General features: G+C 42.7%; 2 protein-coding genes across 9 annotated transcripts in view; one reads left to right on the top strand and one right to left on the bottom strand.

Moving 5' to 3' along the window:
* The first annotated feature begins 2,736 nt into the window (after positions 1–2,736).
* adck2 (aarF domain containing kinase 2) lies at positions 2,737–8,628 on the top strand. Its single transcript, XM_084018261.1, has 8 exons — positions 2,737–3,983; positions 4,136–4,282; positions 4,427–4,555; positions 4,690–4,785; positions 4,930–5,208; positions 5,444–5,572; positions 6,072–6,125; positions 6,651–8,628. The coding sequence occupies exons 1-8, from the start codon at positions 3,111–3,113 to the stop codon at positions 6,789–6,791; spliced, it is 1,848 nt and encodes a 615-aa protein (XP_083874387.1). The 5' UTR covers positions 2,737–3,110; the 3' UTR covers positions 6,792–8,628.
* The window catches only part of srpk2 (SRSF protein kinase 2), a gene marked incomplete at its 5' end in the record, with an annotated part of 59,663 nt that continues 42,779 nt past the window's right edge, over positions 7,572–24,455 (bottom strand). For 3 of the 8 annotated variants that reach the window (XM_084018249.1, XM_084018248.1, XM_084018252.1), the window contains 13 exons: positions 7,572–9,820; positions 12,071–12,163; positions 14,200–14,269; positions 14,381–14,488; positions 14,760–14,860; positions 16,055–16,987; positions 17,672–17,993; positions 18,896–18,936; positions 20,823–20,988; positions 22,286–22,392; positions 22,612–22,699; positions 23,185–23,272; positions 24,078–24,186. In XM_084018249.1, the coding sequence (XP_083874375.1) occupies positions 9,636–9,820; positions 12,071–12,163; positions 14,200–14,269; positions 14,381–14,488; positions 14,760–14,860; positions 16,055–16,987; positions 17,672–17,993; positions 18,896–18,936; positions 20,823–20,988; positions 22,286–22,392; positions 22,612–22,699; positions 23,185–23,272; positions 24,078–24,186 (2,411 nt within the window). In that variant the 3' untranslated portion in view covers positions 7,572–9,635. Of the gene's footprint in view, positions 9,821–12,070; positions 12,164–12,478; positions 12,572–14,199; positions 14,270–14,380; positions 14,489–14,759; positions 14,861–16,054; positions 16,988–17,671; positions 17,994–18,895; positions 18,937–20,822; positions 20,989–22,285; positions 22,393–22,611; positions 22,700–23,184; positions 23,273–24,077; positions 24,187–24,455 lie in introns of all 8 variants that reach the window. The other 5 variants (XM_084018254.1, XM_084018255.1, XM_084018251.1 and 2 more) reach the window with 3 other exon arrangements.

Genomic DNA, 24,455 nt, shown 5'->3' with positions numbered 1-24,455 from the left:
TCTCTTTCTCTCTTCCCCTCTCAAACTTTTCCCAACCCCCTCCCTTTCTCCCTTCCTCCCTCCTTCTCTATTTCTCCTCCCTCTCCATTTTCCATCATCACACCCCTCCACATCCCCTCCCACCCACCTAAACCCCCCACCGCTGAACTAATCTGCAGCTGGCCGGCCGATTGGAGCCCTGGTTGCCGGGGAAACCGAGTGTCCTGCTAAAAAAAAAAAAAAAAAAAAAAGGAGGAATGGAGCAGGAAGGGGCAAAGCTGAACACAACTGAATACATAAATAACAGCCTCCTCCGGGAACCAATTAAGCAAGCCCGAGGGACCATTTTCCTCTCTCAGTGAGGGGACAACGTGTTCATCTATTTTATCTCTGCTAGAATTTGTTTATTAGTTCACATGTGCCAGTAAGCAGCAGCAAAAACAACAACAACAACAACTGGCCTTCAAGTTGTGTAGAAGCATAAGTGGTGTGTTGTGAGACTGAGTGTTCTCAGACAGAGAGTGGTTTGACAGTGTTTGGGTTGATTACCGCTGACCTCTGCTCAGTGAGAGAATACAAACTAGGGAGTCCAGCTCACCATCAGGCCCAGGGCTGCAGCGTAACTCAATGCTCCTGTGGAGAAAAAGTGAGTGAGAGAGCAGGAAACAAGGCTGGACATGCATACTGATGACTGTGTGATTAATAATTAACCTGTTCAACCCCACAGTCCTTCTTTGGCATGTCCATTATTATAAATGTATGTTTTACGGACAGTTTTCAAAGCCTGCAATCTCTATTTAAATCTTGGACGTATTTAATGATGCCCAAACACTTAACTTCCCATTCCCACAAGATTGCATCCATTAAAAGTGACATTTTAGATTGTAATATTGCACTTAATGCAACAGTGTGATACAGTCTCTCTAGTGAAGTTGAAGCAAAGATATATTACATGAAGATTAGAGATTAGACTATCCCACTAGTCCATTAATCAAGAGGTCGATCAACAGACAAATTAATCAGCACTGTTTTAACAGTTGTTTAACCTTTAAAGACACTTTTCAAGCAAAAATACCCTAGTTCCAGTTTCTTATGTGCAATTATTTTCCATTTGTCTTTGTATTTTGTGATTGCATTTAAATGTTGCAGTACGTTTGCTGTTCTAACTACACCATTTAGTAGTTTAATCAATAACAATGTTTTGCATGTCAAATCTGAAACAACAGAAGTAACTAGTGACTGTAGCTGTCAAATAAATCTCTCTGGACTGAAGTGGAGTAGCAGCGAATGGAAATACTATAATGTACTGTTCTTGTGTTATGGTAGTATATTTTCCACCACTAAAATATACAGTGCACACACAAACAAAAGACACATGCATGAAAAATGTAAAAGCACACAAGATTGGGTATCATGGGTGCCTTGTAATTATAATTTGACTCTTCAGATGTATGATACAGGATCTCACAAATGCATTTATAGAGGCCTCAGCTGCATTCCTACAGTCATTTCACTGAGCAGCCTTCATAAAGTATCCGACAGCACCGCCTCTGCAGAGAAACTGTCCTGCTGACCTCTGCGCCCAAACCCCTGACCTCGCCTTTGAAATGCAAGAGAGATCTAAAAAAGCCTGGCTTGTCCGTCAATAGCTGTGGGGGGAAACGGGGTGGTTGGTGGGGGCTGGTAACATCTGTTTGGTGTTTATCCCACCTTATTGTGTTGCTGAGTCCTCTATCAGGCCTACAGATGGGATCCGGGGAGTGTACGGGGCCCACTGTCCAGGGGACTCACACCGTGACTGGGAACATCGCTGGGACAAGTTCTCAGTCCTTGGTCGTGCAAAGTAGGTTCATTGTGAGACCTTTGGTTTAAGCAGAGGAAATAACAATGAAATCAAACCCAGCCTCCTCCTGTCTTTTGTGACCCAGAAAGAAATTTTGCCAGCCATATCAATAGTGCAGAATATAATAAAGCAGCTCTTAAGTCATTTTTGCTGAGGAAAAGACAGCATATGCTATCAGGAAGTATGTTTAAATGCCACTACCATCAATGCCCATAGGCTATAACATACTGTAACAATGACGTTCCCATCAACAACTGATCCGCATCCAGCATTAATATTTTTCCAATTTGCTCACCAATTAATAAAGAAAATTATCAATTATGCAACAATTGGTTGCAGCTCCATTAACTAGAGTTGTTGCCTTCTGTAATTTCTCATCGAATTTCCCAAAAAATCTAACAGGATCCAATTCAGTTCTCTTTTACAAAGCATCAATACACACTTGTTTATACCTTTAGAAAGCTTCTCACCTCCTTCTCCTCTGCATCCCTATTTCCTCCCGTAATTCCCTCGCTTCCTTCTGGAAGTCGGAGAAAAGAGACAAATAGGACAGGCACTGAGAATTACATGTAATATGTCTCCATCTGTAGGACAATTGAGGTCCTTACACTTATTCGAGGTAAAAGGAATACCATTAAATGCTAGTTAGTTTCAGCAGTAGTTAGGCATTTAACATACTGTAAATCCAGAGTTTGGTGAGTTGATCTCTTCATTCAGTTAACTTAAAGAAACACACAGCGACGCTGAAACAATTCTGAAAAAACGTACATGTATTACCTAAAACACGCAAACGTGACACAAATTAACCCCATGTTGTGTTGATTAATAACCAGCCGTAGAAGTTTGATTTCTGGTGATCGTGTGTCTTTAAGACAAGGCCACGTGACATCGTAAGCATTACGTCATACCCGGAAGTAAAGCGGCTGTCATGTCTTCATGGATGTTTTCGATGTAGAGGGTCGATATTTTGGGCTTCTACAGGAACGCCAGCTGAACCATGACCTGTCTCACTTCTCGACGTTTCCTCCCCTTCACAGGAAATATAGCAAGTAATGAAGTTGTTGTCAAATAGGTAAATATTGGTGTAGATATTTTAATGTAGCATTAGTCCAGGTCGCCGCTATCTTTTAGAGGGAATGCAGCCATAAACTCTGGTGTTGACATGCAAGATAACAGACTATCCCAAATTGGTAGACATGCTTTACTAATGATTTGACAAAAAGGTGCTTCGTAATGCGAGACAGCCACATGTGGACACAGTCCGGGACTAAACTACCAGCCATTTGACATGATGGCCACCTTTGGAGCAAGAGTAGTCCTCAACCTGAGGTACAATTTCCAGAAAGCAGGCTCCTTTACGAGAACCAGACTCATCCCGAGCTCCAGGGCATGTTTTTTTAAGAGAGGGAAGATTTTAACCCAGATACCCAAGGTCACATTGCTATGTTGGGGTGCAGTCAATGCATCGTCCTGTGCAGCCAAATGCCAGGAAGCAACTCTTCTACGTCAAACCGTTGACAAAAAGTCTCTCGCCAAAGTCCAAGTGCACAAAGTTGTGTTTTTCCTTCGCCTCAGCCTACGTGCATTGGTGCTGCTCCTCAAATTTGGCCCCCTCCTCCTCCTCGCCCCCTTGGCTCTGGTGTCTACGCGCTGTGCGTCTTGCTGGCTGAATGCTCTGCTGTGGTTGACTGAAACATCTGGTCCCACGTTCATCAAGCTGGGCCAGTGGGCCAGCACCAGGCGGGACATCTTCTCTCAGGAGTTCTGTGAGCTCTTCTCCAGGCTTCATGTGAGGGTGCGCCCGCACTCCTGGGCCCACACCAAGCAGTGTCTCCGGAGGGCTTTTGGCGATGGCTGGAGGAGGGTTTTAATTTTTGACAGCAAAGAGCCGGTGGGTTCGGGATGTGTAGCACAGGTGTACAGAGGCTGGGCGAAGGCTGACCAGGTGGAGGACCCGGCCTTCCAGTCGCTGGTGGAGGAGATGGAGAAAGAAGACTTGCTAGAGGCATGGGAGATCCCTGGTCTGGGAGGAGTGGTCAGGTCCCTGTGGCGGCGCTGGAACGGTAGTAAGGAGGAGGAGGAGGAGGGCTTTGAGCAGAGAAGTCACTCAGAGGGCCAGTGCAGTGCAGCAAAGGAGCATCTGATACCTGTGGCTATCAAGGTGAGCGACACAATCACAAGATAGCCTCACTAGATCATGTTGCAGCTTGGTTGATGCACTGAATCATGCCTTCGTGAACTGTATGCCACTGTGGGCGTGCCTTTTGTAAGCCTGTCAACAGATGTTTACACATTATTTCTGATGTCTTATAGGTGGTCCATCCAGGCATCAGGAGGCAGGTGGAAATTGACCTAATGCTGATGAAAGCGGGCAGTTGGCTCCTGCAGTGCTTGCCTGGACTTAAGTGGCTCAGTCTGTGTGAGATCGTAGAGGAGTTTGAGAAGCTAATGACCAAACAGGTCGGAACACTCACAGATAGCCACATTTATTTATGTCGTGAGTCTGTTGTGTTAAAAATATGCATACAAGCATGAAAATCAATAACATCTGATTGAAGTCTGAAGTCTTACCATTCCAGTGATCCGTCCGATCTTCTGTTTCAGATTGATCTACGTTTTGAAGCCAGAAACATTGAGCGTTTCCAGGATAATTTCCGCCACGTGGATCATGTCAAGTTTCCAACTATATTACGACCATTTGTCACCAGGACCATTTTAGTGGAAACTTTTGAAGTGAGTAAAGAACCGAATTTTAAATCTATGGAAAACACTGATTGAATGATTCAGTGAACGACTGAACTCTGAATGTACAAGCAATTCACAAACATGAGAATACCAAATGCATTGTGTGCAACCTATTTGTTCAGGAGAGTGAGCCAGTATCCAACTACCTGAGCTCCGAGATTCCTCAGGAGGTAAAGCAGAGAATAGCCAGGATTGGAATGGAGGCCATGCTGAAGATGGTGAGAAACGTCACCTGCTGGATATCCGTTGCATCTGATTGTTTGTTAGCATTGCCCTAGCATGTGTGAACGTAATTCGGTTCATATGTCAGATTAAATGTATCTGTTTGACTGTGTGTCTCCATCTATATGTCTGTATTCCAGGTTTTTGTGGACAACTTTGTCCATGGGGATCTCCATCCTGGCAACATTCTGGTCCAACGTTGGGGGCCTGATCCTGGTTCCACTGACGGTGCTGGTATATCGGGGGAGGCCCACGGTAAGACCACCCTCACTGACCTGTGGGACACTGTGGTGGTCAGCATCAGGCCAGACCCGTGTCCTCTCCAGCTGGTGCTGTTGGACGCCGGCATCGTAGCCCAGCTCAGCAACAACGATCTTGCTAACCTCAAGGCCGTCTTCACAGCTGTGGTGCTGCATCAGGTAAGTGATCGTGATTGAGTGTTGCCTGATTTGCTTTCTTGAATATAATGAAAACTTTTTTCTAGGGGATAAATATGTGTGGATATAAGAAAATATAATAAATCCACAGCAAATCCAATCAGCCTTTAACTGATGCAAAAATGCTTCTTGGATAGAAAAAAGTAGCAAAAAAAGAAAGGAATGTAATCTGTAAGTGGAAGAAAACCTCCAGGATCTTTTGGTTTCCTTTTTTCAGGGCGAGCGAGTGGCAGAGTTGCTCCTGAATCATTCTCGGGACAATGAATGCCGTGACGTCCCACAGTTTAAGAAGGAGATTGCCCAGCTGGTGGACCAAGCCCTCAGCAACACCCTCTCTCTGGGAAAGGTACTATCCTCCATTTGTGCTCTCACATTGTGTCTAAATTGGGTTTCTGATGCAGGGTCGCATGTTGATGGGAAACAATGACTGCCATGGTTATTATGTTAGTATATTCATTTACAACACTCAAAAAGGATTTTCGGATTTTTGCCATTTTTTATTTTTTTTTGTGATTGCCATTTCAATAATGCACAATGGCATGGTATCCTGGTTTCTTCTGCTTCTGACTTCTATTGCATGCTTTTTTTCTTTATTATTTTTGCCTGCTGTCCAGATCTCACTCTCCCCGTGTAGAAAAAACTTGGTTGCAAATTAACCACATTTGTCTCAGTGTAAGACTTATTCTCCTCGCTGTTATTACTGCTTTGCATCTGTTTTTATCAGAAAACGTTCTGGTGAACTACCTTGTATATAGTTTATAGGTCTGTGTTGGTCATGGTGGTCAGTGACCCTAGCAGAAAAAAAGACACTTGGTACTATTGACATGTTTTTGTCGCACTTATAGTTCCAAGTGGGTGAATTGCTCTCCAGAGTCTTTGGTCTACTCATCAAACACAAGGTAAAATATCAGGAGGTTTGCTTTCATTATGTTGAACACAATTGATCAGGTTGAGAAAATGACTCTTTAGGTGACATTACAACAGATAATGGCTCTGAGTGGTTGCTATTGCCTTGGTCCTCCATAAGGTTTTGTATGTTTCTTTTCAGCAGTTTTACTTGCAGTATATTTGAAGAGATCTAATATTAAACCAGTTGCTCTCCATGTTGTTGTTACTGAGGTCGAGCTTGCAAGGCTGATGCTTTGTGTCGGCAGCAGGTTAATGCATTAGCATCAGAAACGGGAGGGCTTTAAGGTGGACCACAAGAAAATGTGACCCTGGGAATTTATGGAAGTATTCAAAATGCTATACTTGATGGTCTTTTATCTGTTGTGGTGTGTAATACATGTACTGTATAATTTAACCTTTTTGAAGTCTTGAAAAAGGATAAAGGCTTATTAAAAGATCACGAAGGCCTCCGAAACAATCATCATATGATAAATCTATTGCTGACCTAGATTTCCTTGATGTCGATTTTTCTCCAGGTGAAACTGGAGAGTAACTTTGCCTCCATTGTGTTTGCTGTCATGGTGCTCGAGGGTCTCGGCAGGTCACTCGATCCGAACTTGGACCTCCTGGATTTGGTCAAACCTCTGTTGCTAAAGAACTATGCTTCACGGCTCTGACACACACATACATAAACACACAGACAGAGCTCAATCACAGTGAACCACACACCTCAGAAAATACACACAGGTACTAAGCTCTGTATACCATAGTACATCGCTAGATAATGTACATGTGTATACTGTATCCTCCTAATGCTATGATAGGATGTCTTCAAGCTTACAAGATTCCGTGGATCACATGTCTCATCACCACATTTTAGCAGTGTCCAAAATACCTCATTACGTTTTAGATCTATTTTTTTAAACATAAAAAAAAGACACCTAACTGAATCTAATGAGGGTATGTGCGCATGAGGCATGTGTTTATTGAGCCCTAATGGACTCAGACACATTAGCAGACACACAGATGGCATCAGAGAGCATTTGTAGTGATTTAAGATATAAATTAAAATACTGGGGAAATCCCTAGTTGATACTCCAAAGCATTTTTTTTTTTTTTTTAATGACTAATTGATCTCAGGATGTCTTTTATCGCCTCATCTTTTATCGGCTCTTAGATCATATTTTCTGATGGGCCATTTTTGCTTTAGTGTGAATCACAATGTATTGTAACTGACGTGCAGCCTTTGGCTTATTGTAGTGACGACTGACCCATGTCTTTTAACTTTCCATTGAAATAGTGGGAAGACTTGTATTATTTTTGCATATGAATAAAAACGCAGTGATTGTTTGAGCCACTTGCCTCTTTTTATGCCTCTAGTGAGCTGTTTTAAGTGTCCTCACCTTATTTATTGAAGTTGACGGATACATCTCCAAATCAGAAATTTCACTACAGGATCCATTAATTTACAATTTTATTAAATCTGTCAATGAAAAACACAGACAAGAGACGCGATTCTGTCAATGTCATCAGGAAGAACAGTCAGCATGGCTGAAAGATTGAGATCAGGAGGTTTTGGTGCAAAAACACTTTTCATATACCCTTTATTGCAAAACTGTTGATTTTTTTTTGTATCACCATCAAGAGCCCGGACAGAGCAGCACTGTTCAAGTAAGGAGGGAGGGGAGAGGTGACAACTGTGTAAAAAAAATCTTTCAATAATAAGAATAAGAATGACAAAAGAAATAAACATCTCTAAAAGACAAACACAATCACCTCAGTATAAGACGAGATTCTGTCACGGTCACAACAACCAGAGAAAAGTTGTTTTATTTTTTTTTTCTCTTTTTTTTTAATGAATTAAATAGTTTTTTAAAAATATCTCACCATTTACTTATAGTCATCTTTTTTCATTTATTGCGAAAAATAGGCAACTGGACTAATTGTGATGATGCGGGTTTGTCTGTCTGTGTGTGTGTGTGTGTGTCTGTGTGTGTGTGTGACAGAGAAACAGTGATTAAGTGGAGAGATATAGTGGAACGTCTTGGAGCGTTGGCCCTGAGAGCAGCAGCAGTGTGTAGCAATGCAGTGCTCTCATTCAGCCAGCAGATGGCACAGTTCAGTCCGAACATCCCCCTGTATTGGAGGAAGTCAAGATATGCCAATAACAGCTTCTGTTTTTTGGAATGATGCTTGTATGTTGAAACTTTGTCCACGGTCGCTTATCTGCGTTGCAAGATCTCAGTTGTATGTACAAAGGTTTCAAATCCCTGAAGGACATCTACAAAGACAAGTGCAACCTCTATGTGACCATCCCCTTTCTGGGGTAGCTCAGGGATCAAAAGGTAAAAAAAAAATAGAGGGAATAGTAATCAGGTCAGGTAAACGTGCCACAACAGGACTCAACAGAATTGTTCTTGGGAATAAAAGTCAGCAATGACGGCAGAGGACCACGATTTGGGAATGTCAAAAGCTGGAGAAGGGGTTGTAACAGTTACCTTAATCAGATCGGGGGAACAAAATATCCTAACATAATTCTTTCTAACAGAATGTCCAAGAGAGGTGATGAAACAGGAAAGAAACCAGCGAAATGCACATAAAATAACGCAACCATCGTCCTTTTGTCATATCTGTTCATGCTGATCCATCAGTCTCTCCATGCATTTTAAAAATAGTCTCAGAAGACCGAGCAGTCCTCCTCCATCTCGAAATGATTGTATTTTAATTTTTTTTGCTCATCCCGCACCTTTTCTGCCAGTCTTTGTCAGAGTGGTAACTGTCAGTGTGCCCCCAGGAGGACTGGCTGCCCTCCAGTTCTCTGAGGTGGCCCAGGGAAGGGGAGAGGGGCATCTTGGGATTGGATTTGTGAAAGAAATCAGGGTGTAAAATAGTAGTCTGCCGTGGGTGCTTTCTTCCATAAAAGGGTGAAGGGGGAAGGGAGGGGGAACTGGACCAGAGAGAGAGGAGAATTGTCTACGTAGGCAGATCTTGAGCACAGTCGCATCATCTCTCTCAAAAACACACAAGCGTGTCTGTCTTTGAGGCCCTGGCTATGTAAAGGTCATGGCAGATGGAACTGGACTTTTCTCTCAGTGATCCATGGCCGGATGCAAACTGAGAATTTGGGGGGGAGATTAAATGGAAGGGACTGGCTGACATCTTGACAGCAGAAGAGCAGAGGAAAGCACATCTCTCTCAGACAGAGTCTCACTTCTTCTCCCTTTTACGTGAGCAGCATCCTTCTTCGAATGATCTTTTTGGGAGACGTTTTGGAAGACACAGCTACTATGTTGTGTTATCTCCATGTCTTTACATTCCTTATGGGAAATGACGAGGGGCTCGTGTGGGAAGTCAGCCTACTCGGATAATCCTGTAATGGATGTGTGGGACAGGACAGGAACGAATAAGTCTCCAGCTTCTCTCCATTCTGTTCTTCCACAGGCTGCCTGCCACCAGGGGGTGATGTTTGGGATAACTGTTGGGGCAACAACAGGAGGAGGGTGTCTGATCAGAGATCGTGGCTATGAGTTGAGCCAGGGGTGGTTGAGGCATTCGCCGGCTGAGGCCCTCTTCTCGGGCACCATCTCGAGCATGGGCAGGAGGAAGTGGGTGAAGTGGCCGGCGTCTTCGTGCGCCCAGCCGTACTTCTCCACCAGCACGTCAAACAGGGACCACGGCTTCAGCTTGGTGATGTGCCGCAGCTCACCTGTAGGGGGCGGTAGGCAACAGAGTCAATGATAACTGGAGGATGTGGGGGGAAAAAAGAGAGGTGAAGTCTAGAGAGTTGGTTCACCCATATTAGAAAAAACCCACAATAACTGGTGATATTCATTCTTTTATTTGTTTTTAATAAAAAACAACAATGAATGCCTCAGAAAGAGAAGGAAATATTGTGTGACAGACTAATGCATTGTTTTTTGTTTTTCGTGAGATTTGTTGAAATAAGTAAAAATACACAATAACACCAGCCTCGTGAAGCTGAGTTTTACTTTTCACTTAAGGTATCAATCCATGAGATTTCTGCCTCCACCCCAGTGCACAAGAGTTGAACACAATACATCTACGCTGCTCACAGCACAGAAAAGCACATTTAAAGATTGTTTTTCATTATTTAGGTGAACCGACTCTTTAAACTGATGCCAAGAGCAGGCCGTGATTCTGCAGGCTCCGGCCAAACACTACAGCAGCTCTCACTGATTATTCAGCCTCTCTGAACCCGTGGCACTCAGTGAGGCACTGTAATGATGGAGTGAAAACCCATAGAGTTCTTGGCATCAAACCACAAGAACAGAGGGGAAGAGGTAGACGGAGACGGAGAAGTGGCCATGTAATGGAAACAGACGAGGAGGGGAAGGCGTTTATTAACACAGAGAGGAGGAAAATTATTGGCCGGGAGCACAAGACTGACGGAGAAGGAAAAAACAGTATGAGAGGATGATTAATGATAGCGGCGCTCAAGAGCGAAGGTCCAATTCAAAGCAAGGCTGCCGTGGTAACCTCTCCTTCCTGTAGACTGATTGGAGAACACAAGCTGCAGGATTTCCCCTATTATTGTATTAACCAAAGCAAAGTGTTAAAACAGTGTTTGATATTATGCATGAATGTAGACGGAGCTAGTCAGTTTACCATATGTTTCTAATCTTTAGATCTGTTTCCTTATAAAAGTATGCATGTGTAAATTGTTTTGTCTCCAATCAATGTATCTCCTTCCCCCCACGTTCAACACAGATCAGTGTGCATGAAGGAACAAGGTAACAAAGCCGCAATGCACGGCCGAAGGCAGCGCGGCAGACAGGAGAAGCCCAGAGAGACGGAGCGAGAAAGGCAGACCAGATCAACAGAGCACCGTGGGATAAAAGGGAGAACACTGAGACATGGAGTGCAGGCTCAGACCTCAGATAGAGACAACATCAAAGGCAGAATATTCAGGTCTCATGGCACATTATGAAGAATATATGAGCAAAAAGGGGAAAGGAGATCGAGAGGAAGAAAAAAAGAGAATAAATGAGAGAGTGCACGGGGTTATCAGCTGTACCAGACACAGATCCATACACTTACCAGGCTCAAAGATGAGCAGAATCAGACAGGTGTATAAGACCTCGGATGCAGTAAACCCCCGCTGTTCTGTCAGTATGACTTTAATGTTGCGGTTTATGTATACTGCTGTTGTAATATTACTGAACTAGTTCCTTCTTTAAATTATGGAGGCATTTTCTCACCAAACAATATTGATCCTGACTTTGATATACAGTGTGCAGTGATTCATTGCTTTCTAGGTTAAATTGGCTATTTGCACAAAAGTGCTGCTGAAAAGGAGGCAAACACCTGACTATGCTGGTTTGGAGTCTATATTAAAATAATATATGTTCTGCTTATTTATAAAATAATAACTTATGATTGAAGCAAATGAATTAGAACTTTTTTGCTGCATCAGATGATTAAAACAACACAGTAATATTAAATGTAAATTGAATAGGGAAGGGTGACAAAGTTGAAATCAGCATTAAGAATATTTAATTTTATTTGTATTATTTTATTTTATTTTTCTAACACTGATTCTATTATGTCACAACTTGCAAAACCATTCCCTTGTCTTGTTTTTGCCTCTCCATTGCACCGGTTGTCACTTTCACCAAAGCAGGGGAAACTGATTCACAATCACTTGTGCTTCCTAAATGGATGGATTGATATCAGATTTATAACAATACTGTGATGATTTAGTGTTCCCTTCATTTTTTAGAGCAGTGTATAATAATTAATTATTGCCCAGTCCTACAATTATCATGCATTTTTTTAGTTGTGATTAACAACTTACCTGATACTATCTGACCTTATTGAGAACACTGTGGCAGCACTACAGACTTTACTACATGAAGGAGTTGATCCTCCATCCTCCTCCTCTACTACAACAGGCCGACCCTACACCGCACCCACCACTAACCATGGTGTTGTTTACCTTTCTTGGAGAAAAACTCTCGGCTGTACTTCCCGGCAGCGAACACTTTGCGTGGGACCTTCCCAAGGAGCTCCATGATCAGAGCGATGTGGTCTGCCCACCACCACATACATCACAGAGGGAACAGGCACGGTTCAGCATTACAGCATGCACACACACATCAACACGACTGGCTGTATGGGACTGACACACGCTGCTGCCTTTGGGTACTGCATGGACACACAGCTACTTTAACAACGATTTTAGAAGATTGTTCTTCTTTTTTTCCTCAATTAATACATCCAATTATTACCACAATCAACATAAACGTCACGTTTATATGCAGACTGTCTGCTGGTGTCCACGTCTGTCCATTTTAAACATGTGACACGTGTGTCTCAGTCCCATCAGCTCTCTGGCCAGCGCTACCTCTTCGGTTGAAGAACTCCCGGGAATATTTTCCAGAGAGCGCAAAGTGCCTTGGAATACAGCCCAGCAGCTCTATGATGTGGGCTATGTGGTCTATGGAGGAGAGAGGGAGGGAGGGAGGGAGGGAGGGAGGGAGGGAGGGAAGGAAAATGAAAGAAGATTGCCAAAGAAAACAAGGAGATAAAAAAGAAAAAGAAAAAATACAAGCAAGGGGAAATGTAAATGAAAACGAAAGGAGAGATAAACGTAAAATGTAAGGGCATTGTAAAGAGGGTGGATTGTGGGCAGGAAAATAAAAACAGGGACAGGTAGTGACAGGAAGGAAAGGTCACAGAGGGGTCGGGGAGGAATAAAAAGGAGGAGGGAAAGGAAGGAAAGAAGAGACAGTCACAGACAGTAAAGGAGAAAACCTGTGTTAGTGAGCTGTGCCTCCACAGCAGAGGTGATGAAATGAAACCATCAGCCTTGGAATAAAAGTGACATGAACTGAATGAACTGGGGACCACAAGCTGAATTTTCAATATGGCCTCAAAGACGGGAGATCAAAAGGTGTAAATCAGGACATCATGATAAAAATGACACTGGCTTGTTGCCTGTATAAAATGAAGTTAACTGTGTGTCACATGCAATGAGAGAAATAACAGTGAGCTGGTTAGATCAAAGATCACATGGGTGATGAAGAGATAGAGGTGAGGATGAGGGTGCAAATATAGGTCTGTATTGCTTGATAGAGTACCATCCAACTAGGATATACATGTAGATATACTCACAGGAAACAGTAACTGGCAAATGTTGCTCATGCTTCGGTTACTAACTGTCACTATTTTACACTTTTTTTGGAAACTGATCTGTTATGCTCCAGAAATTGAGCACAACGACAGGAGTTGTGAGCTCTCCGTTCGTCTAGAGTAACATCTGTACAATGCAGGTTGAGGCACAGTGGGGTGAAGATGAGTGGAGGCATAGCAGCAGAATAAAAGGACAGGATTTACAGCTGACAGTGGATAGTGGGATTTGGGGAAAGGGACTTTTTTAAAAATCAATGTACTGGAGTAACTGGTATTGATCTATCACAGATTGTGTCCATTGTCCAGATGCATAGTTAGAAACAATAGTCCCTGTATAAAGATGACATGCTTACACAGCAACAAACAAAACAAAATCAAACACTGAATTTGTGTTAAGTGTGTTTCAATGTAATTACTAAATGTAGGGTGGTAATATCAGGGTTTCACGGTATCAAATTTGCATTATTATTATTATTATTTATATATTAAAGGAATGAGAGTTAGCAGCACTACTTGCATTTTAAATGTACTAATAAATGAAAAATAAAGTCCAGTCTGCTCCTGTCTGTACCTTTAACTCACACATACTTGTGTCCGTTCTCTGAATACTATAGATAAGCAGATGTAGTATGATAACCATCACTGTGAATAGTGTGATATACCGTGATACCGATACAACCCAAACTAAAAGTGAAGAGAACGTTGTGTGCTGTAACTGCATCACTGCATGTTAGAGCACAGTTAGCAGCCATGCATCTGAACAATGGAGAACATCTTTAAAGCAAACTGAGGTTAAATAGCGCACTGACACAATCTTTCATGAAAATGCATTAAATTGATTACAATTTGTAATTGGAACAGTTCAAAAAACACACTTTACTGTAGTATTTAGTATTTAAAATGAGAAGTAGTCACGGAGTCTTAAATACTCACCCTCATCACGGGAGTAGTCCTCCCCAGAATGGGGCTCAAACAAATAATCTCCAGTAGCCAGCTCGAAAGCCTACAAGAGACCAAACACAGTACTGCACTCAAGTCTATACTAAACATGTGTATAATTTAAAAGGAAGTATATATGATGTGATGTACTGCACATGTGTATGTGTGTGCTCACCATGCAGGCAGTGCTCCAGATGTCTGCAGGGGTGCTGTAACCAGCTCCTATCAGGACTTCAATGGAACGGTACTGTCTCGTCTGGATGTCCTCTGTAAAGTGCTTGTGCTGTATCAGAAAAATAAGGGGACGATTTAATCACCAGATCTGGAAGAACAAATTGGTCAAGTTGAAAATAGATACGGATGTTGGTTATATCATTTGTTGGGAACAAAATAACAACATGATATTTGTGTTTCCTAAATGGACAGATTGATATTGATTGAGATCACCAGACTTGGTGTTATACTGTGTTGATTCCCTTGTTTTTTTGAGCGGTGTATTAAAAAAAAGAAGATGTGTCAGGTAATGTAATGTCATCCCAAAAACTGTGTCTTACCACCCAGCAGGCATTTCCAAGATCAGCAATCTTTACTCGAATAGTCTCAGAGTTGCGCGGGTCTAGTGGGTTGATCAGGAGATCTGCAGCTCTGGCCCTAACTGGGAGGGGAAAGATCAGGGTTAACACATAGAGTAAGGAGAGATAAGAAGGGTTTACACACTGTGATGTACTAATAGACATTTCATTATAGACTAGTGACCCCTCAGCTTTTTCAACAAGGGATCCAATCCCACAATATGATGACCTATTTAGACATTTGTTTCACTAGTTTTGCGGTTTGCACTTTCTGATCATTTTTTTTCATTAAGTACTGGAGATGTGATCCTAGGAGTGACCTCAGAGGGAGAAAGCTAGAGTAATAAAATGAAGGCTGTAGGTGGTTGAGTGTGTCCTGGTGGTGGTGAGTCATTAATAAGACCCAGAGAAGATAAGGACATGGACAGTAAAATATAATAAGAAAATCAAATCACTGAGATGGTTCAACAATTTCTGCTGTTAATTCACCGAAGATTGAAAATGAATTATCATTTCGCTTTCTTTCTTTTCAATCAAATAATTAAAGTTTCATTTTCGATGGATACTAAAGCTTAATCAGGCAGCATTAAATCAGGTGTTGATACAATATGAAAGAAAGCCGATTAACTCACTCACACCTGTGTTGCTGCCTGTAAGCCTTCTGTGAAGTAATAGTATGTGGCAGCAGTTTCATGGAAGTTTAAACATGCATGCATGTACGTGTCATTCCAGATAAGAATCCACCATCTGCAGATAACTGAGAGGCACCACTCAAACACAAGCTTATTTCTCAAACAGCGGGATTCCTATCCCTTCGATTTTTACAATGTGAGCGAGTGCTGAAAGTGTTGCTGTAAAATATGGTATTGCACTTGAGGAAATACAGCAAGATAAAAAGGTATCTTTTTACATTCTTACTCTCTCTCTGCTCTCAGATTAGATACATGAGTGAGAATTTTTGCACGTCCAGTGTGTCGAAGGCAGTGGTTAGAGTTCTGTGGTTAACATACGCTCAAGATATTTCAGTGTTACGTTCTATGATATAAAATATGTCAGTAAATACCCCATTTATGAATCCTGAAGCTTTAACATACAGACTAAACATTCCATCCATTCATCAAATGTTCAATAAATGGACGTCAATCAGGGAACATTCAACTTGTATTATTATTATTAGGCTCTGTTATGAATTTCTTGAGTTGGTAAATCAGTAATTATATGTGGAAATAATAATCTTGTATGCGTAAATCATTGGCTATAGTGTAACCACGTCTCACCTTTGGGCGTGTCTCCCGTACTCGAGGACGACACAGTGCGACTGCGGTCGGCGGCTGGGCTGTTGGGTGATGGGCCTGCTCCAATGTCTGCTGTTCCAACAGAAATGGGGTTTCCCGGCAGAGGATCCAGGGGCAAGTCGGGGAAGAGAGGCATGATGGGCCCATGGCGCTCACTGCCGCCGTTCGTCAGTCCCTGCTCGCCCAGGTCGCCGTTATACATCTCATAACCGGAGCTGAGAGAGTTGTCCCTGTCTGTGTAGCTGAGCTCGGACTCCACCAGGGGGCAGAGGAGAGTCTCGGGGGTGGGCGAGGGAGACAGAGGATTGCCAGGCTTCGGTTTCAGTCCCTCAGATCCCAACAAAACATGGCCGTTGGTTTTGGCCGAATTGCTTTTGTTGTTGTGGGGCTTGATGGGGGAGGTGGTTTCCGGGAGGAGCTCTGTGGTCGTTTCGTCGTCGTCGTCGTCATCTTCATCCTCCTCCTCCTCATCATCATCCTCCCCCTCCTGCTCCTTTGACTCCTCTTCCTCTGCCTCCACCTCTGTTTTGCTCTCACTCTTTGGCTCCTCTGCCTTATTCTCCTCTCTTTCAGTGTCTTTCTCCTCCTCCTTCTCCTCCTCCTCCTCTTCTTCTTCCTCCTCCTCTACTTTCTCCCCTGCCTCTTCCTCATTCCCATCCTCTGCCCCTTTTAATTCCTCCTCCTCCTTCTCCTCATCCTCCTCCTCCTCGTCTTCCTCCTCGTCTTCCTCCTCTTCCACCTCCTCATCCTCTGTGTCTGCTTGTGTTGGATCTGCATTACTGTCAACTGTGATGACGGGAACGAAGGCTTCTTTTTCGGTGTTAGGCGTGGGCACCTCTTCCTCTTCCGCCTCCGCATCTGGGTCATCATCGGTGACGCGGGGTGCCTCGCTCTGCTCCTGGGGAGTGGCCGCACCTAACGCGGAGAAAGCGGCATCAACACAGTTAAGTAGGTTGGAAGGAGATATGAACACAATCAAAGACGGCGTAGGCAGTGAGTAAAAAAGCATGAAAAGAGATTGGAGGGAAGGAGGCAAACGAGAGGAAAGGAGAATGAAAGAAACAGAAGGTGAATAGACAGAAGGTGGGGGAGGGAGACGGAGAAAGACAGGTTGTGTGTTTTTTTGTGTGTGAATCAGTCGAGCCTCCCATATACAGCGGGACTAGCGTGGGCCGAACGGTTGGAGCCACTCCATTTTATTCATTCACAGACAGACTGCACAGGCCTGCATGCACATAGTCACACATGCTGCAGATCTCCTCTCTTGTGGTTTACAACCTGAATACAGTAAACCGAGGCACCTAACCCAAATATGGTGCTCACTATGACAAAAAATGATTTTTTTTTAAAGCCTAAGGATCCACTCAATGAGTTTTTGGTGATAAACAGTAAAGGTTAACATGTGTTTGTTTACACTGCAGGACCACCAGGTCTGCCCTAAAATGTGTATTCATCAGTTATCAAATCAAAAGCATCATCCTGCATTTATAAGTGCCGATAGCATTTATTCCTGATATCAGATTTGAATAAAGTGATACGTCGGTCTATCCCTTGTCAGAACCGAAGCACTCAATCTGGGGAAAACTTGACATGACTCACATGTGTGATTAGTCAACCGGATGGGCCTTTCCCTCTCTCCTGCCTCTTCTTCTTCATCTTCCCCATCCTCCTCGTCATCGTCGTCCTCGTCGCTCTCTCCCAGAGCCATGCTGGGGCCCAAATGTGGCGCGGGCGACTGCGCGGGTGAAGACGGGTTGTGTTCACGATCGCCTTTCTCTTCCCCGTCTTTAGCCTTCTCCTCGTTCTTCTCGGCCTCTCTCTCCAGGGCTTCGATCTCCAGCATCCGCCTCTCCAGCAGCTCTGCCTGCCGCTTCTGTTTCTTCTTCAGCTTCTTCTTCTTGTTCTTGGAGATCTTCCCCACCTGGGTGAGGAAACAGGAGAGGGGGATGGCGGGCAAAACGTCAATGAATACAACATATCCAAGGAATAAAAAGACTTGATATTTATTTGAATTGTGGTTTATGATTTGTAAGTAATGTCCACTAACACTTCTGCTGTATATTAATTATAAATTACAGTACATTTAGTACATTTTGAATAAAGTATATAATAACAATATACCTCAAAATATTAATTTTAAATATTATTCATTTACAGGTTGAACTTCTGCCATTAACATGCCCTCCCGTTCTCCTGACCGTAATCCATTTGAGCACCTATGGGACTGAATGTATCAGAGGGCCTGCAAATCAATCAGCTTCTTACTCTGAGTGACAGGGATCTGCTGTACAAGATCACAATATATTTTCTACCAAACTTATAACACGTTTTAGTATCATTTGAATTAAATTCTGTTGAGAATTGTGAGGTTTGGAGCGATTAACTCTTAATAAATAATAACTAAGAATGTCTTTTTCTCACTTTTATTGTTGCTTATTGGATTATATTAAAACTGCATTGTCACATAGCAGCAAACGTTTGTTTTCTTAGTTTTTGCATGCATGACGTTTTGGAGTTACATTGGTTTTACAGGATAGCAACAGTATGTGACATTAAAAAAACAAGGACATTTCACAATTTACTGGATCTAGTCCTTTTCTTTAAAAAGTCTGGAAATTGTTATCACCTCATTTATTTCATTGAACCTCCTAATAAGATATTTTGAGGATTGCCTTCGCACGTTGTGCTGCACTCCCCAGTACTCTCCCTGTGCCTCTAGCTGTCATGGAAATCACACCAAAAATGCAAAATGCTCTCCCTTATTAGACTTTGTGTGTGGGTTTATGTTTGTGTGTGTGTGCATTCCTCTCGTTTCATACTCACATCTGTTGTACTCACCGGTTTGAGCTGGGGGGCTGTGCTAACTGACAGACATAAAGGAAAACAACAACAATCAGATGCTTCAGAGTTTCACCAACATCAATACGTCACACAACCGAGTTCACGCCGCATTCAATATTCCACTCGTCTGGACAGATCGTTAGGTTTTGTAAATGTTCCCATTAGAGACCTGATTCATACACAACCTGCTGAAGTGAGAGGATTGCAAACAAATGAAGACACAAGATTGTTCATACACCCACAGACTTATTCGCTTGTCCCAAATCCATAATATTAACGGCCTATTCTCCTCATGTTTGAGAGTGTAGCTCCAACATGGTACAGTATTCTCTTTCCTTAAGCATCGGACACCAATCAAAATGTGGAAATTAAACCCCCAGTGGGTTACAATAGAGACTTAACATATATATAAAATATTTGTAGGCTTTAGTCCAAACATATTTGCAAATTGAATACCATCAATTTGTCATTCACAACTGACAAAGTAGTGCCCAAAACATTCATTTTAGGATTGACTGATTCATTTAAATGTCATGTACTGATGGTTTTCAGCTTAGCAGCTCGGCAAGTACAATACAATATCAAACACCTAAAATACTCTTCTTCTTTTATAATACAAACTATGTCGCCATTTCTTCCCTATGTACCTTCGACTTTTCTGAAATGCATCACAAATGTCTGAAACGAGCCGAAATGAAACCATTTCACTCTAAAACACATCTGCACTTATGTTAATGAGTCTTCAATCGCCAGCAACACCACCGGGCCCCTCTGTTGACAGTTGATGGTTATGTGCCTCATTTTAACGGTGTAGAAATGTAAGCAGTATAATTGGTTACCCGAAGGCTCAAAGAGACTCCATCCGCTGATGCAAGCAATTGACAGCTCGTGTGGGGGTTCAGCGGGAGGACAGGGTTCTTGTTCATGTTTGCCGAGACTGTTTTAAGAATTTGATTTTGTCCTCAGTGGAAGAACTTGGTGGAGTGAGATGAAAAAGCAAGAAACTGGGAAGGCACAAAAGGCTTGTGCTTCAATAGTAAAGAAGGGAGGTTATTTCATGATTTATTTGCATTTACTATGAATACCCATTTCTAATGTTGAATATGAGCTATGAACCTATTACATGTACAATGTAAGTTTTCCATTTTACATAACTTGGGTCAAGATTGGTTTTCCTGATAATATTTTACAACTTGAGATACAGGACTGGAGTTGGAGTTCCGGCGGCATGTACGACTGGAATGTTTTACAAGTAGCCAGTTTAATTTTACATTTTAAACCAATAAAAAGCAACGCCATCATGACATGATAGACGGTGGATTCCAAGATCAGGTAATGTCTTTTGCCTGTTTACCTGCATTCAGTCAAAGACTGCTTGAAAGTGATTGGTCAACAGTACTACGGACCAGAACACTTCCAATACCAACATTTGGTCCCGTTGCCTACAGATTTCTGCACATTAATGCAGAGCATGTTTTACTGTTTATCTAAAATACATTTTTTATGAAAAAGCTCCACATCTTGCATGAATAAAACTAATCCTGCACCTTCACTGCATGCTGGGTTTCTGTGGAGCTTTACTGACATTCATTTAAATTCACAAAGTAAAATAAATCCTAAATTGGTAGCAAAACTATATATATGCATTGCAATATTAAGAAATAGTATGATATTCTGGGAAATATCTTTATTAGCTTCCTTACTGAGAAGGTGGACCTCGCTCACGTCTCTGTATGCTACACATGAAGCTGCAGCAAGCAGCACTTATTTGAGCATAAAGACTGCAGACAAGGGAAGCAGATAGCCTGTCCAGCCTCTTCTCATCTAACTCTCAGCAACAAAGCAAACTTCCCAAAGTGTTCCATTATTTCCTCTAAGATAAACATGTAGGGAGTGTTTGTGCGTCTACCTGCGGATCCAGACGGCGGGGGGGCTCCGGCTTTCTGCCATTCGGTCGCCTCCATGGCCATACGCCGAACAAAGGCGTCATCTACACACATCAGGATGTTCTCGGGCTTGATGTCCGTGTGGATGATTTTACATTTAGTGTGGAGGTAGTCCAGACCCTGCAGAACCTACAAACACATTCAGATAAAAAAAACATTTTTAGTACTGAAAAATGTGTTCACGCTTCTTGTTTAGTCACTCATACACTCTAAAAATGCAGACTGAGCCTCTCTAAATGTTCAACTCTCCGTCTCAATCTCTCGCCCTTTGAGTCCTTCTCTTTTACCCCGAGCCAAATTAGCCCCTCTTCTCATGCTTGTCATTCTCTGAGGGCAGAGAGGAGAGGCTGTTGATGTTTTTATTTCACTCTTTCTTGCATTTGTTTCTGTCCAGAGGCTTTGACATTGAAGTGGGGGAACAGTCTCATATTATCCACTCATCTTCAGCTTGGCTTTTTTTCGATGAGGTTGGCAGCGGCTGGGCTCAACAACTTCACATGTTCATCAGGTGGCTGAGGGGGAACTGCCTGAAAGCGCTGTGTATTAGGATTGCAGTGGTACTGAAGTGTGAAGTGCACAATGGCATGCACTGTTTTAATAATAGGCCTAAGTATTGGGTGTGAATGTTGCCGTCTCAGTCTGCTTCTTGCTATATTATACTTCATCCAACTTTTTTCATTTCTTTCTAAAAACCTTAAATCTTTAAATATTAGATTAATGAACTTTATGTTGGAAAGAAATGCATATAGGTGTTGAATTATTTGACATGACACAGTTGAAAAGCTTACCTACAATTGTTAGATCTGAAGTGTATATTCTTACACTTGCTTTTATTGTCTTTTGTGCATCACTACTGCACATTTGTCATCATCATGATATGAATCACTGATTTTGTCTAAAGACAAAGGATGCGTTTACACTGCAAGCCTTAGCGCTAAATTCAGATGTATTGCTCCAATTTTTGGGGCTTTTAACATTATTTTTTAAATGTGGCCAATATCAGATTCCAGTGCGAAGCCACAGTACAACAAAACAATAACCAAGACATGACACCATGCTGTTGTACGGAAGTAAACACAGAGGCCAATGAAGTCAGCGCTTATAGTTTCATTTATAAGTAGATGTGGGGTAGAACCCAGGGAATATGTGAGCAGAATGTCAATGAGAAAGACATTTTTAATGATGGCGTTTTGTGGAGCAATGGCTGCTACTTCTCTACGGAGGTGTGTGTGGATGGAGAGTCAGAGCCAGTCGTTGTGGGATTTTGACATAAAGATTTCATCCAAAATTTTAGGATGACTACTTTTACACTACATCTGTCAGCGTAATGTTAATTTCAGTGGTCTTATTCATTATTTATCATAAATGCAAGATACATTGTGTATAAATAGATTTGGTTTGTGTGTGTGTGTCTGTGTGTCCTTACCTGCTTGATAATGCTCTTGACACATGGCAGCGGCAGACCCTGGTAGTTGGATTTTATAATCCATTTCAGCAGGTGGTGACCGAGCACTTCAAACACCATACACACATCTGGGATGAAGAGTCAAGGACTAACAAGACCATATATCTGTCTCTCTCACACACACACACACACACACACACACACACACACACACACACACACACACACACACACACACACACACACACACACACACACACACACACACACACACACACACACACACACACACACACACACACACACACACACACACACACACACACACACACACACCTCATGGATACGTATGCCGTTGACACCGGAGATCTTGAAGTCATCTATCAGCTGAACCACCATGTCCTTGTTGGGGTCACCGGGGTCGCTCTCTCTCACCTGGAGCCCAAGAGGACAACATGATGAAGCAAACATGACAGGAAGAGGGAACAGAAGGTGAAGTAGGATAAAGACCGGATAATAATAAAGAACGTTGAAGGGGAAAGGACAGGAAAACGGAAAAGAACAAGAAAGAAGGAATGGGACGACAGATAGAGAATGTGAAAAGTGGAGGGAAAGAGAGGAAGGAAGATCACAAGGGAGGTGGATGTGGGAGATAAAGATGCTGAAAAATTGATTCTATGATGACTGTCCCCTGCACCCACCATGCAAGATAAATGACCAGTGTGTCTTTAGTGTTCCTTGTTAACAGAGAAGCAGAGTGGGGGAGAGGCAAGGTGTGAAGAGGAAGGTAGGAAGGAGGGAAGGAGAGGAGCAATATGAGGAGGATAAAAAAAATAATGGAACATAAAATAAAAAAGATAAAAGAGATGAGAAGAATAAGATTCCTAAACACTGAAATGCTAAACTAATCAGATTCTCACACAGCGCAGCAGTTTGATCTCGTCCAGGGCCGTCTCTGTGTAATGCTGGGCGCTCTTCACCACCTTCATCGCCACAAAGTTCTTCACTCTGCAACGACAAACAGATAAATGCAGTTTCATACTAATGGGTCGTTAAAGACAGTAATGCTCACTAACGTGTCGTTATCGATATCCCCACCATACCTTCACTGCACATTTGTGTAGTAAATGTCATTTTGGAACACTTTGGTAGCTGCTAAATGCTCCAGCATCTCTATGTGTGCCTGCCGTTGGTACTGAGCAGGTAGCGTACAGTCACAGCTGGCCGACAACAAAGCTATGATAGGGGCGAGGCTGAGCCAAAATAGTAAAGTTGTAAATTCAACATGTTAGGATGTAGGAGAACACAACACACGTCTTATTATTGACAAACTGAATATGACCTTTGTCACAGGTTGTGTCTGACTGTAACGTAACCCAACTCACTGGTTTATGACCACCATTAGCGTAATTAACACCAATGACATGTGTAAATGAGTATGTGTGTGTGTGTGTGTCTGTGTGTGTGTGTGTGTGTGTGTGTGAGAGAGAGCCAGAGAAAGGTGACACTGGGTTGATGACACTGTCATCCAGCCACCCTGGTTGCCACGTGAACAGAGAAACAACATGATAGCGCAAATGGACGGCTTTTTCTGCCAGCGCAGGGTGGTGTTGGTTGCAACTGTTGTCGTGGTAACGTGCCAGCTCAAGTCAACAGGTGTATGTGTGGTGTGTGTGTGTGTGTGTGTGTGTGAGAGCAAGGTGAAGTGAAGGACTGCAAGAAGAGACTTCATGTGCATGTGTGTGACGGGGTGTGTTAAGGGCTTTTTCTGGGTCATGATGTGTGTGTGTGTGTGTGTGTGTGTGTGACTCACTGTATGTCCCAGCATAGCCATACGGTGGAGAAGTGGCCCCACCCCAGCTTCCTGATCACATGGTACCTCCCGTTGAACAAATCCCCGATCTTCACCGGATGGTACCCTCCTGGTAGTGATAATGAGAAAGAGGATGAGGGTTACCAGGCGATGACTTGAAACCCATCAGTGAGTAAGAAGTGAGGGAAGGAGGTCAAACTGAGAGAACATATATGGGAGAGAAGTGTTGTCGATTGCTTAAAAAAACAAGACGCAGGAGGACAGTACAGCACCAACATTTTTACAGGCAGCTTTAAGATTATAGTATATTGTTAAGCTGTAGGCCCTACAGTGTAACGTTTCTTAATCTAGCAGGCATCCTTTTCAACTCAAATTAAA

This window comes from Eutrigla gurnardus (genome assembly GCF_963514095.1).
Source record: "Eutrigla gurnardus genome assembly, chromosome: 9".
NCBI classification, from domain to species: domain Eukaryota; kingdom Metazoa; phylum Chordata; class Actinopteri; order Perciformes; family Triglidae; genus Eutrigla; species Eutrigla gurnardus.
Note: the sequence above shows the minus strand (reverse complement) of the source record. Positions and strands in the feature narration are given on the sequence as shown.

Bases quoted from the DNA above. Each gene is read 5' to 3' on its own strand.
- adck2 (XM_084018261.1), top strand. From the start codon at position 3,111: ATGATGGCCACCTTTGGAGCAAGAGTAGTCCTCAACCTGAGGTACAAT. The intron at 4,283-4,426 runs GTCGGAACACTC...CTTCTGTTTCAG, and splicing joins AGAAGCTAATGACCAAACAG to ATTGATCTACGTTTTGAAGC. The intron at 5,573-6,071 runs GTACTATCCTCC...TCGCACTTATAG, and splicing joins ACACCCTCTCTCTGGGAAAG to TTCCAAGTGGGTGAATTGCT.